At 37.8% G+C, this 14,160-nt stretch overlaps 1 protein-coding gene across 1 annotated transcript in view; it reads left to right on the top strand.

The window, feature by feature from the left end:
* The first annotated feature begins 1,407 nt into the window (after positions 1-1,407).
* LCA5 (lebercilin LCA5) overlaps positions 1,408-14,160 on the top strand; it is a 68,937-nt gene continuing 56,184 nt past the window's right edge. Inside the window, exons 1-2 of the mRNA XM_081251166.1 lie at positions 1,408-1,601; positions 12,340-12,730. Coding sequence (XP_081107292.1) covers positions 12,532-12,730 — 199 coding nt within the window. The 5' untranslated portion in view covers positions 1,408-1,601; positions 12,340-12,531. The remainder of the gene's footprint in view (positions 1,602-12,339; positions 12,731-14,160) is intronic.

The raw sequence follows: 14,160 nt of genomic DNA on the forward strand, positions 1-14,160 counted from the left end.
AACGGAGTAATAACCAGTGAACTAGTTTAATGAAGAGTATTAGCAGATTTAAACAAATTAATGAAAAGCTATTTCCGTGCAGTTTCTGGTATTACTCATCTTAATTTTTTTTTTTTTTTTTTTTTTTTTTTTTTTTTCTTTTTGCGGTATGCGGGCCTCTCACTGCCGTGGCCTCTCCCGTTGCGGAGCACAGGCTCCGGACGCGCAGGCCCAGCGGCCATGGCCCACGGGCCCAGCCGCTCCGCGGCACATGGGATCCTCCCAGACCGGGGCACGAACCCGCATCCCCTGCATCGGCAGGCGGACTCTCAACCACTGCGCCACCAGGGAGGCCCACTCATCTTAATTTTTTTACTAACAGATGATTACTATCTTCTCCCGATTATTGCACATAGAGACGATTGTATTTAATTATGGTATTGTTTAGGTGGGGTAATCTTTAACTTGAAGTAAAATATATTGACAGGGTAAAATGAAAGGTTTGAAACAGTGCAAGTCGAAAACAAGGCCAAGCAAGAAACGGAATTACCGTAATTCATGGTCAGAAGATTGATTAGAACGCCTTTGCCTTCAAGAATTAGATTCTCTGCAGAATGAAGGTGCTAGAGAAATTAACAAAGGCGAGAACAGCGGACTATGGTGTTAAACCATCTTGATAATCAGAAGGCTCAGAAAGGCTTGAAAGAAACTTCATCGCAGAGAGCATTTTCTTTTACCTTCCCTGCCTCCCGCAATTAATGCCGTTTAATATACACTGTCAATTATTTTTGAAGGGAAAATATGCCTTAAAGCAGCTCTCAATAGGTTACTGACATGCGCCACAAATGTCATTCCACCTCAAACCCGTTCCAAAACCTAACAATCACTTTTAAGCCTAATTCGGGGCGCTTTCGTGCTTCACTAAAGCCAGGTCTTCGAGGCAGGAGCATCAGTACACTTACTCCACATCCTCCTGAAAATCAGCAATTTCAGTGCTAAGACAGAGAAGCGACTAGCTATTTGTTTCTAATTTCTAATTTAAAACCAAGCGATTTCCAAAAACGATTCGAGACAATTTTCAATGCTTTCAATTACGCAGTCGCTCATTTCTACAATTCACGTCAAGTAACCCCTCTCCTCTCCGCCCGCGCCCTTCACCTCCCACCACCCAGGGCCCTAGACCCTCTACGGCCGCCCCTGGCTTCGCGCAGCTTAAAGGGCCGCGCGCGCTTCTACGAGCTTCGGTGAGCACGACTTCGCCACTCTCCGTAGCCTTTACAGCCAGAGCGGTCAACCAATGGCCGCCTACTCTCGTACTCATCGTCCCGCCTTCCGGTTCCACTGAAGCCAATAGAAAGAGCCCTCTAACAACAGAAGCCAATGGGAGGTCGGGGGCGGGCTTATCATTGGCTGCAGGCGTCCCGCAGTGCAGTCTGGGCCTCCCCTTCCGTTACCCTGGAGCCGAGGTCGCTGCGCCGTTGCAACCCAGGAGATGACGTCCCCGCCCCTACCTCAGCCCCGTGTTCAAACTTCCCGCACCCCAGCTCCCTGAGCGCCCGCTCCGCAGACAAGTCTGGCACCCCCGCTTTGGCGACCAGACGCCGAGGCCCCGCGGACAGAAGGCAAGTAGGCGGGCGCCGCGTCGGCGTTGAGGAGGGGCGGGAGCGGTTTGGAGGTGGGCTTTGGGGTGGGCGTGGGGATAGGGGGGACTTGAGGGTGCGAGGTGAGGCCGGGCTGTGCGGTACCCGCCGAGCAGATGGGGGCGTGCGAGTGGAGTTGTTAAAGGATTAGGGATGGAGGAGGATTGGGGGACGCGGGGAGAAGAAAAGTCCTAGGAAAACAAATCTGGAGCCCGGCGGCTGGGAGGGGGTTGGGCGGAGGGGAGGTTGACCGAAAGGTGGGGGATTGGGAAGTTAGGATGAGAACGAGTTCGGGAGGGGTTGCTTTGGGAGATCAGGAAAAGAAGGAAGGGAGCGCCTTGCAGGAGGATCTAGAGAAGGGGTTCGGAGTTATTAGAAAGCCCTAGGGGCCTGCAGACACTGAAGATGGGAAAGGAGGAACGGGGCAAGAAGGCGAAGGAGGCTGTGAGGCTCTTGGTAGCCCTGGAATTAATAAATGATAGGAAGTTAAGACTGTGATTAGAGTGGCTCTTTGGTGCAGGCTGTGAAATGTTTACACATCCTTCAGAGATGGGATGAGAGGAGGGGAGAGTTGGCAAAAAAAAAAAAAAAAGTGCCTTCTTGGCATCGGTGAATCGGAGTGGGTGCTCAGATACTTGGCGTTTTAAGTCGGCAGGACCACGGGGCAGTGTTTAACAGTGGTGAAGGGCACGGGTCCAGTTCACCTGAGTTTAATCCCCTCTCACTGACTTCCACCTGAGCTTAACCCCCTCTCACTGACTTCCACCTGAGCTTAAACCCCGCTCATTGATTTTCACCTGAGTTTAAACCCCTCTCATTCACTTTGTGGCCTCGGACAAACCACAACTATCAATTAGTAACAAATTGGTTGTTAAGCAGGAGAGTCGTGTTGTCTGATCTCTGTGTCAAGTTTCAATAGCTTTCTCTAACTGGGGCAACAAAAATGAAAGCAGGATATATCAGTTAGGAGGCTGTTGTAGAAGTTCAAGTGAGAAAAGATGGTGGCTTGGACCAGGGCAGTCACAGTGGAGATGGTAAGAAATCATCAAATTTGGAATATATTTTGGAGATAAAACAGCCTGGTTTTACAGGTGGTTTGGTTGTGGAATGTGAGAGTAAGAAGGAATCCAGGATGATCCTTAGATTTGTGAAATGGATAATTTAGTAGATGGAAACGCCATTTAATGTGATCAGAAAAAATAGGAAAGAGTGGGTAGGAGTAGAAAGGGGATAGATCATGATTCTGTACTGGCGTGTAGGGTTGAAATGATGTTTAGCTACCCAGCTGGAGTTGTCAAATAGGAAGATGAATATATGAATCCGAAAGGCAGGGTAAATGAAGTCTAGGTGAGACCACCTAAGGAGAGAGTGTAGATAAAAGACAAGAGGGCCAAATATGTGGGGCCTTGTGTACTCCAACCTTTAGAGGTCAGGAAGAGGAGGCAGATTCGACAAAGAAGACTGGGAAGAGACAGCCAGTGAGGTAATGAGAAAACCAGGAAGGCAGGTGGCTATGGAAATTAAGTAAGAAAAGAGAGTGTTGTAGGCAGGAGGGACTGGTCAGTCTTGTCCAGTCTTGTCCAGTCTTGTCCAATGCTGCTGTGGGGTCAGGGATGAAGAGGACAGAAAATTGGTTCTTGGATTTCACCAGGTTGAATGTCATTGTCTCTTTTGACAAAAGCTATTTCAGTGGAATGGTCGGGATGAAAACTTGACTAGTGTGGATTCAGAAAAACAGTGTTGGAAAGAAAGTAGAGATGACATGCTAGATTATAAATTACTCTTCGAAAACTTTTACTGGAAAATTGGAGCGGAGAAATTGGGTTGTAGATGCAATAGGCCATGGAGTCAAGCAACAGCTTTACTAGAACCTCTTCGTTGTTCGGAATGATCCTGTAGAGAGTGCAGAATTGCGGGAGCACAGTCCTTGAGATGGAGAGGAGTGGGAAAGGAGACAGGTGAAAAGTTTAGCTCTAAAAAGGAGCAGAAATGCTGCTTCAGTTTTAGCAGGGGGAGCGCCACACTATGGAATAGATGCACATGGAGGGGGCTTTAAAGATGAGGTCGTTCTCATCGATGGTTGGTATTGAAATATTCAATAGGTCCCTCAACCAAGAGTCAGAAAACTTGTAGTCCATTTCCAGTTTTACTAACTTAGGTCTGTGACCTTAGATAAATTGTGATCTTGGGTACATCACTTTGCTTTTCTGGGTCTTAGTTTCCTTAATCTATGCAAAGAAAGTGATTTCCCAGGGTTCCTTCCAGTGCTAAATTGTTATGTAATCTTATTAAACTATTACTAGTTCATTTGTTTTTGTTTGTACTTCATAAAAAAATTATTAGTTATTATTCTAATAATTGTCTTACCTTATCTTTATCCATTTCTTCCTTTCATATTTTGGTCTAATATTTCATGCATTTTCTTTTTTCTTTAACTTTTTAACTTTTGTTTTCCTGTTTGCTTGTTTGAACTGTTTTTCTGGCAGCCACTGACAGCCAGGCAACAGTGTTCTTACCAGGACTAAGGACTAATTTTATAAAAGAACATTTTCACGAGTGTCTAAATTTCCATTTTCTAGGAAGGCTTAGATCTTTGGGTTGCTATATTTTCTAAGGAATGCTTGTTTGTTGTCATGAAGGTTTGTAACATAATATGGGATACATAGTTTAGAAATACCTGCCTTATTTCAGCATAGATCCTAAGTAATCAGAAGTTTGGCAAAGGTAACAAAATGTTCTTTAGCATTCCTGGGGCTATTCTTCCCTTTTTTTTAAATTTAATTTTTTATTTTATATTGGAGTATAGTTGATTTACAATGTAGTGTTAGTTTCAGGTGTACAGCAAAGTGATTCAGTCATACATATATCCATTCTTTTTCAGGTTCTTTTCCCACATAGGTTATTACAGAATATTGAGTAGAGTTCCCTGTGCTGTACACTAGGTCCTTGTGGATTATCTGTTTTATATATGATAGTGTGTGTCTGTTAATCCCAAACTCCTAATTTATCCCTCCCCCACACAATGTTTCCCCTTGGGTAACCGTAAGTTTATTTTCTATTTTCGAAGCCTATGAGTCTGTTTCTGTTTTGTAAATAAGTTCATTTGTATCATTTTTTTTAGATTCCACATATAAATGATGTCATATGATACTTGTCTTTCTCTGTCTGACTTATTTCACTTAGTATGATAATCTCTAGGTCTATCCATGTTGCTGCAAATGGCATTATTTCCTTCTTTTTATGGCTGAGTAATATTCCATTGTATATATGTACCATATCTTCTTTATCCATTCCTCTGCTGATGGGCATTTAGGTTGCTTCCATGTCCTGGCTGTTGTAAATAGTGCTTCAGTGAACATTGGGGTGCCTGTATCTTTCTGAATTACGGTTTTCTCCACATATATGTCCTGGGGGGTTGTTCTTGAATTTATCACTTTTAAAGTTTTCTCATGTAATTAACATGTAATATTTTCAGGGAATATATAAAGGATACATACATAATTTATTGTGAATGTTTTTTTCTAATCGTCTCTCTTTGATGGAAGAGCCAGACGCTGCCCTAAAAGAACTCATAGTGTATTTTTGCTCATTTTAGTTTCCTCATTGTCTAAAGTGGCATCTGTGTCATCAGTAATTTTTATTGACTGAATAGTGTATGAATTGAATAGTAGTTTCATGAATTTTGGAAAAGTGATTGCTTATATCAGGTTGTCTTGAAAGGTCGAGAATAATTGTTATAAATAATTAGCCTAAAGATGACTTATATTTGCTGTTAAAGATGTAGATCTGACCATATGTATTTGTCTCTTCTTCTACTTGGAGACAACATTAAAATCATATTAAAGAAAAAAAGAGAATAAACCTATAACATTGTAAGAATGATAGAATACTCTCAGTAGACGAGAGATTACAACACATTTCTGAAACATGAAAGAAATGACAGGTGGAACAGATTAGAATAGAGAGAACTGTGTCCCAAGATATTCAAGAGGGAAATGCAGCAAAGAAATATTCTGATATATCCAACAGAGTCTCAGAGTATCTTGGGATTTAAAAAGTCAGAAAGGAAAATTGGAAATGGGGAGGAAGAATAATTAAAAACTATAAATGGAATAATTGTGCCTCCTTTTCCACCCAAGCTCATGCACAGCGACTGTCAGTGTAATACTCTCTGCCCTTCACCCCTCACTCCCTTTCCCATCAAAAAATGCAGAAGTAATTTCTTCTGGAAATAAAAACAAGGATGACACTAAAGAAGAAGTAGAGTTGCCATGGTGGACATTTGTGTTTGGAGATAATCCCTCCTCGTTGCTAACTTTTAGGGAGTCCCCAGCATAATGGCTGATTCTTTGCTGTTCATCCCTAAGCAACGTGTGCCTGTCAGGAGGCCCTGCTCACATGTGCATGGTTTCCATTCATTCTTTCTTTTTCTTCTTTCCTAAATACCAGTGGGTGACCAAAAATTATCTTCAAAGAAATAAAATCAGCAGTGTATAAAAAAACCTCGGATGAACAAACTGAAAAACTGTAACTATGTGAAGCGAAGATAATTTCTGGATCAGAAGAGACCTTAAAACAAACAAAATGTCTATTTAGTGTTCTCAGGGGAAAGAGAATGTATTGCCTCATTAAAGCAAGAACAGAATAATTATTTTAAAAAATCAGAAGAAGAAAGAGTTCTTGGAAATTAAGATGTTTGCACAAATTAAAAAAAAAAAAAGTCCTGGATGATTTAGAAGATAAATTGAGTAAATATCTTTGAAAATAGTCCAAAAAGACAAAGAGAGCAATTCTGTTATTTAACCAGTAGAAGTTTCAAAAAGAGTAAAGGAAGAGTCAATTATCAAAAAAGAAACCTAAGAACATTTCTTGTGCTTAAAGACACAAGTTTCCAGATTAAAAGGAAGAGGAGAAGAAAAGGGCAACACAATGAAAAAAGAACCACACCTACGTACATCATTGTGACATTTCAATATAGCAAGAGGGAAAATCCTAAAAGTTCCTAGGGAGTTAAAAAAAAAAAAAGATTACCTATGAAGAATGAGAATCAGATGAACATAACTAGAGTGTGAACTCCATAAGGGCAGGGATTTTTCGTTGTTGTTTTTCATTACTGTTGCATAGTGAGAGCTCAAGAAAAGTATATGTTGAGTAAAAGAATGATTGTCACATCTCATAAGCAGCTCTGAGGGTTTAGAAGACAGTGGAGCAGTGTCTCCAAAGTTCTGAGAGAGAGTGACTTAGAATTTGGAACCTATGAAAACTATCAAGTATGAGGCAAAATAAAGACATTCTCAGGCATGCAAAGACTCAGAACTTTTACCTCAGATAACCCTTTCTGAAGAAGTTACTTGAGGATATGGAGCAGTAAAATACAATGAAAACTAATAAAGATGATGAATGACATGGGCCACTAGAAATGGTAGATTAACTCAGAAGTACAGTAAAAGTAATTCCAGAATGACAGTGGTGCAGCGGGTAGAAAGTAATTGGTTTACATTAGAATTGGAAATTACTGGTCTCCAAGAAAAATGTCTTTTAAGAGGAAGAATAATGGATTTCAGGCTATAGATAGAATGACTAAGAAACTGATAGATATCAGTGATGTGATAAGAAGGATGCTTTTTCCTCTCAAGAAAAAAGGACAATTAGGAATTCTAGAGAAAAATCTCTGCATAACCAACATGTAGTTGCATGTTGCAGCCATTTAAAATGAGGTGTGAGTTAAATCCTCATCTTTCATAGTCTAAAATTGCTAATTCAAGAAATAGTATAAGCACAGTACTATATATAAAATAGATTAGCAACAAGGACCTACTGTATAGCACAGGAAACTACACTAAATTTTTGTAATAACCTATAAGGGAAAAGAGTATGAAAAGGAATATATATATGTAGATACACACACATAATTGAATCACTGTGCTGTACATCTGAAACTAGCACAATATTATAAATCAACTATACTTCAGTAAAAAAATAGTATAAGCAAAAAAGTGTAAGCCATTAAAATAGTTTTCCCAGGAAACAGGATTTGGATAATGGGGCAATGGATATTTCCTTTTTTTTTTTTTTTTAATATGTATTTATTTGGGGCAGGGGTTGGGGAGAGAGCTAGTGTTGGTGTATATGAGATGAACGGCAGGTAATGTTTTTGTGGATTCTTACCCTTTGCAAGAAAAAGTTAGGTGGGACCCCTGACTTACATGGGATAGGTCATAGGGAGCTACTGCTGCTATGTGCATATAAACAGAAATAATCTTCATCCATATCATATAATCAACTTTTAATTATACTGTTAAAACCGAAAGTCTTTGACAAAGAGTATTAATCAGAATTTACTGAGCATCTTGTATGTTTGAATTTTAATATATAATTGTTGATATTTACCAAGTGCTTATTGTGTGATAGTTAGTGAATTATCCCATTTAATTGTCACAGTTCTTTAAGGAAGTTACCATTATTGTTTCCACTTTACAGATGAGAAAATTGAGATTTAGATTGAGAAGTTAGGTGGCTTCTCCAGGTTTGCACAGCTAATAAGTGATGGAGCCACTTAATTGCTTTAATCCATCATCCTTTTTTCCTGGACAGTTTTTTAAATGTGTAAATATTTTCTGTCATGATTGCAAAGTGAAAGATTCAGACTGATTTATATATATTTTTAATATTAGTACTTGTTGCTGATTTCAGATCAGATAGCTAATTGTAACAGAGACTGAGATTGCCAGGCGCTAATCATCTACTAGGAAGTAAAACAAAGTTCTAAGTTTGTTTGCTTGATTTAAAAAAAATCTTTTTTGTTAAGGAAAATTTGAAACAATATGAAAGCAGAGGTAGAAGAGTGAAGCTGCAAGTCTCCACGGTTTTTACATAGTTTTATTAACTCATGGCCAGTCTTATTTAATCTCTACTTTTACCTCCTTCCCCCTGGATTATTTTGAAGCAAACCCCAGGCATTATTTAATTTTACCTATAAATATCTCAACATCTACCTCTGAAATATAAGGAGTCTTTTTAAAAAGTAACCACAATATCATGATCTCACCTAAAGCAATAGCAATTCCTTAATGTTATTAAATATCCAGTCAATGTTTAAATTATCTTATAATTTTCTTTTGTATAATTTGTTTGAATCAAGATTGAAGCAAGGCTCATACATTGCAATTGTTTGTTTTCCTTAAGACTTTTAAAAAATATGGAAACCCTCTCGCCATCTCCTCTTTTCCTGCTTGCAATTTATGCGTTGAAGAAGCCAGTTTGTCCTATAGGATTTGCCACAGTGTGGATTTTGCTAATTGCTTCCTTGTACCTCTGTCCCTGTGTTTTCTATAAATTGTCATTTCAGTTTAGAAGTTTGACCAGAATCACATTTTATTTTTCCTGTAGGAGGAGCAGATTACTTCAGAGGTATCCTTGTGTCGTATCTGGAAGGCACACAGTGTCTGATTATTTCTTTTCTGTGGTGTTAGCAGCCATTAGTGAGCACTGTCTTTCATTATTTCATTAGTGGCTACAAAGTGGCAATATTCTAATTCTGTCGTTCTGATATTCCCTTTCTAATTTATTAGCTAGAATAATTCTGTAAAGAAACAAACTTTTTGGCCAAGTCAATACTTCCTCTTATCTACTGTTTTGTTATTTTAAGATACAGCTTGTAACAGTATAGGCAGGATACATGTTTGATTTTTTTCTCTTTATGTATCAATTTCAGATGAATGAGTTGGTTGCCTAGTGTCTTTCAGAGGTGACTAATTAGTTTTTTAAAATAACATATGAACTCATGAATTTAAACATATTTGATGTGTCTTAATCCTTTGCTGATATAATTCTTACTGATGATGCAGTTGTCCCACTGTTGGCTAGTTGGAGCTTCTTGGAGTGCGCTCCTGAGCCCTTCTGATGCTCCATCAGGGGTGCCTCACAGCTTTCTTGCTCTCTAGTTTGACCAAATTTCTAGATTCTTAGCTTCATCTTGTGTGTTTCCTCTCTTAGATGTGGAATAAGATGTTTTACAAGGAGTTCTAGTTTCTTTTAAGGGAAATGGTATTTAGACACTACATTTGAGTGCTGGGAATGTTTGTTGCTATTAGTTTGTTTCTTGCTTCTAGGGTTTTTCAGTGGACAGAGCTAGGAAACTGTTATTTTTTTTTTTAATGTAAAACCCATTATAAATTCATACTGATACTCCAAATTCACATTTTGGGCCCCAGAATTTTAAAACTCATATTGGCTTATACTTGTTTGTTTTAGACAATTCTAATACCTAACTGAACCAATATAATTACTTGTTTGCTTTATCTCACAGTGCACATGTAGTAGCCTGAGAATAACAATGCCGACAATGCGATTATTGAAAGTAGTTTTTAGAAAAATTTTGTACCTTTTTTGTCAGTAACATGTATCTCATTAGGGATTGTGTTTTAAAGTCATTAGAACTGGTTAATGTGTGTGGTTTTGCCACCAACTGTATATATAGTTACATTTATTTGTTTCAGTTTCTTTTGGTTCATAGGAAATGCTTTTTAAAAATCTAATTTCTAAAAATTATTATTCCCGAAGTTGAGTCTACAAAAGTTATAGATAAAGAAGTCTAACTCCTATCCCTGTCCCTGAACTCTGCTTCCTGCTTTCCTCTACAGCTGTACTGTCCAATCAGCTAACCACCAGTGCATGTGGCTTTTAACACTTAAATTAATTAAAATTCAGCATAATTAAAAATTAGTTCTTCATTCACACTTGCCACATTTCAGGTGTTCAGTAGCTACATGTGGCTAGCTATCATGATGAGCAGATTTTAGAACATTTCCATTCTTGCTGAATGTTCTGTTGGACAGCCCTGCCCTAGAGAACCCATTGTTTTTTCATTAAGTATTTGTTCTTCTACTTTTTTTTTTTTTTTTTTTTTTTGCGGTACGCGGGCCTCTCACTGTTGTGGCCTCTCCCGTTGCGGAGCACAGGCTCCAGACGCGCAGGCTCAGCGGACATGGCTCACGGGCCCAGCCGCTCCACGGCACGTGGGATCCTCCCGGACCGGGGCACGAACCCGTGTCCCCCGCATTGGCAGGCGGACTCTCAACCACTGCGCCACCAGGGAAGCCCTGTTCTTCTACTTTTTAAAAATATAAAAAGTTGTGTATATAAATTTATAACCCTCCTTCCTCATTAAATGGTAGCGTACTATACATGCTTTTCTCCCTCTTCCTTTTCTTAATATATTCTGGAGATCACTTCAGACTGCAGAGAACACACAGAGGTAATGCGCATTCCTTTAATAGCTTCCTAGTACTGTACTTCACTGTGTGGAGGTTTACAGTGTATGCAGCCAGTTCCCTACTGATGGTCATTTTGATTGTTTTAGTCCTTTGCCACTACAAAAGTGCTACATGAATAGTAGTAGTGCTGCCTTGTGCATGTGTCATTTTCATTTATTACTAGTATATACTTTTAACACTGATTTCATCAATGGGCTTTTCATTTCTTGTAAATATTAAGAACAGTTATAATTATAAAAGTAATCCGATTCCAGTTGTTATTTTGGTATATTATGTATACCTTGGTTTGCAGGTTTTTTTTCAGTTCCTGAGTTCAGTTAAAAAGAATACTCAGTGTTTTCAGTATTTTTCAATGACTGTGTGTAGTTGAGATCATATTGTATACACCAGTTTGAATTTTTCTTTTTACTGTAATAGTATAAGCATCTTCCTCGTTAACACAAACTTTCTGTAAACATTTCTAACAGTTGCATGATACTATGCTATATTGATTTTTTCAGTACTTTCGTTAATTTTGTTAGTTATTTTGCAGTGGTTAGATTAGGTTGCTTCCTTTTTTGGTTTTGTTTTTTGTTTTTTTAATTGTACTGCATTAAACATTTGTGCATAAACTTTCCCTCTATTTTTAGGGTAATTTTCTTGGTATCCGGCAATGGAATTATCAGATCAAAGGTTAAAAGCATAATTAAAGTTTTAATATATTTTGCCAACTTTTTTCCCAGTATTTTCTTGACAGCCATTCTGGAAGCATTGAGTGTTGAGAAATCTGTGATAATTTGATAGGTTTAAAAATGGTATCTGAGGTTGAATGTTATTACGTGCCTATAGTTTGTATTGCTTGCTGTGGGTCTTAACATGTATTTTCCCATTTATCTTTGGACTTCATATTTTTCTTATGGCATGATATGAGGTATTTATTGTTAGGGGTGGTAATCATTTTTCTGTTATATTGCAAATGTTTTTTCATCAAGTGCTTTAACTTGATTAATTTTTTTACATACTTTCAGTTTTACATTTTTATGCAATTTTAGATATTTTTCTTTGGTTTTGTTAGCAGTCTTGTCCTTTACCACCATCCCCCCACACCCCACCCCACCCCCCAAAAAAGAAAGAAATTGGTGATTTGATCATAGTTCACCTGTTGAAAATCAGCACTTGTGTTTATTTTAAATCTTAAGATTCAAGGGAGTCAAATGCAGTTAACATTTATTCAGAAGCGAATATATGTCAGGTACTTTACATGTTCTCTATCTAGGCTATGACAGTTTGTCTTTTCTCCAAATACTGTAAACAACTGTGTGAAAATATAGATGAATTAAATTACAGCCTCTTTTAAAAATTATAAGCAGTATATTATTTTGCTTTTAGTATATTTCATTGTAATTAACTGTAGAAATCTATTTCATGAAATATGATGAGTTTCCTCCCCCCTTCCTTAATTGTAGGGGAAAAAGTGTATTTTCTGGTCCCTCCTGTGAATTGTGGACCACAGATAACAGAGAGAAAACAAATTGCACATACATGAATATTATCCCCAGGATCTGAAGACTCTAAAAAATGCTCTTCAGGATTGCCATGGATTTTTCTGAAGAAAAGAATCCGTGAAATTATGTGAATAGAGGCCATTTTTCAAAGCCATGGGGGAAAGAGAAAGAAGTCCAGATACTGGTGAAGAAAGTAAGGCAGGCAGACAATATTACTCTTACTGTTCATCTGACTTTGGAGCTACACCACAGTCTTCTGGCCCGTCATCGCCGGTCCATCCCTCCTCACCTGCAAGTATTAAGGGAAAAAATCCTAAAAATCAAATTTCAGACAGCCAAGTGCATCATCAAGGTAAGCATCCTTTAAAAAAGTCCAGTAGATCTAGAATATTCATTTTGAATGCTTAAGGAAAACATGTATGAATGAAACTCTTCTATTAATATGTATATGGATATGTGCATGGAAACGGGATGATTTACATTTAGAATAGGATATATTTTTATAAATGTTGCTTATGGTACTATGTATTATCCTTTGTTATATTCAAAGTCATACGGTATACCAAAGAAAGAACCATAACTGAGGCGTCTCATTTTGTTTTCTCTTGTTCCTAAATAAATGATTATCTTGGAGTTTGTGAGGTACTGTAAAGGCAAAAAAAAAAAAAAAAAAAAATCACAAAACATGTGGACCTTCTTTTATCTTCAATTTCAAAAAGTAGTGAAAAGCATTGATATAAAGTGGTTAAGGGGCATTTTTATAGATTGAGTAAAATTACTTTCCCTACTTATTACAAAAGTTCAAATTCGGCCTAGAATTGGAATTTGGGACTTGGGTCCACCGGTCTGTTTTCTGTTAAGCTGTGTTATAATGGAAACAACATAAATCATTAGAAATAATTTTTCTTAGTAAAATGTTACTAGTCTGGAACTAGTTATTATATATTTGACTAGATAATGTTCTAGAAATCTCTTCTTCATCTTAATAAATCGCTGGTCAAGAAAACCCTGATGTACTTAGTAACAAAATATGTAAGGACTATGAGTATATCATAGAAAAGTAAGCTAAGGTAAATGAGGTTTTATAATATACGTTAATAAATACAGCACAATATAACAGCAGTAGCTTAGAATGGTAAGACTGCAAGGCAGGGAGTGGTAGGTTTGGGAGATGAAAAGGAAAACAGGGGCAAGGCAATGAAACACCTGGAATCTTGTGTTAAGATATTGACTGTTTCTGTACAGGAGAACAGTTAGCTATTGAAAAGTTTTAATCAGGAGTTTGATTAAATTTGCCTTTACAGATTTTTACTTTGAAAAGTAACATTTGCTTTTTTAAAATCTGCAAAGAATGTATGTTCCTTTTGAAAGCAGCCCTCTCATGGATCCCTGATCTAGCTTCCCAGGGATGTTGATACTTTTAACAATTTGGGTGCATTTTCTTCTTCTGTTTGTCTGTTTGTTTGTCCTGCAAGTACAATGCTGCAGGTTTCTTAGTCTCTTCCTCCAAATCTGTCTCAGTGCAGTTTTCTTGTTTTGATTTTGTGGCTGAGAGCATGATCTGATATTAAACTTTTGCTATATAATTAAGAACAAACAGACCTTAGGGTTGAACCTTAGAAAATGACTATTTAGTCCCAAGAAATCATTTACATACCTCGGGAATTACTGGCAAGAATACTTTAATTTTTCACTCATTACCCAGAAGCAGTTTAGGAGACTACCCAATTAAGGAGTCAGAACTTCTTACGCCTTATCTTATTTAAGAAGATAATTGAGAAA

This window comes from Mesoplodon bidens (assembly GCF_964165515.1).
Source record: "Mesoplodon bidens genome assembly, chromosome: 12".
Lineage (NCBI taxonomy): Eukaryota > Metazoa > Chordata > Mammalia > Artiodactyla > Ziphiidae > Mesoplodon > Mesoplodon bidens.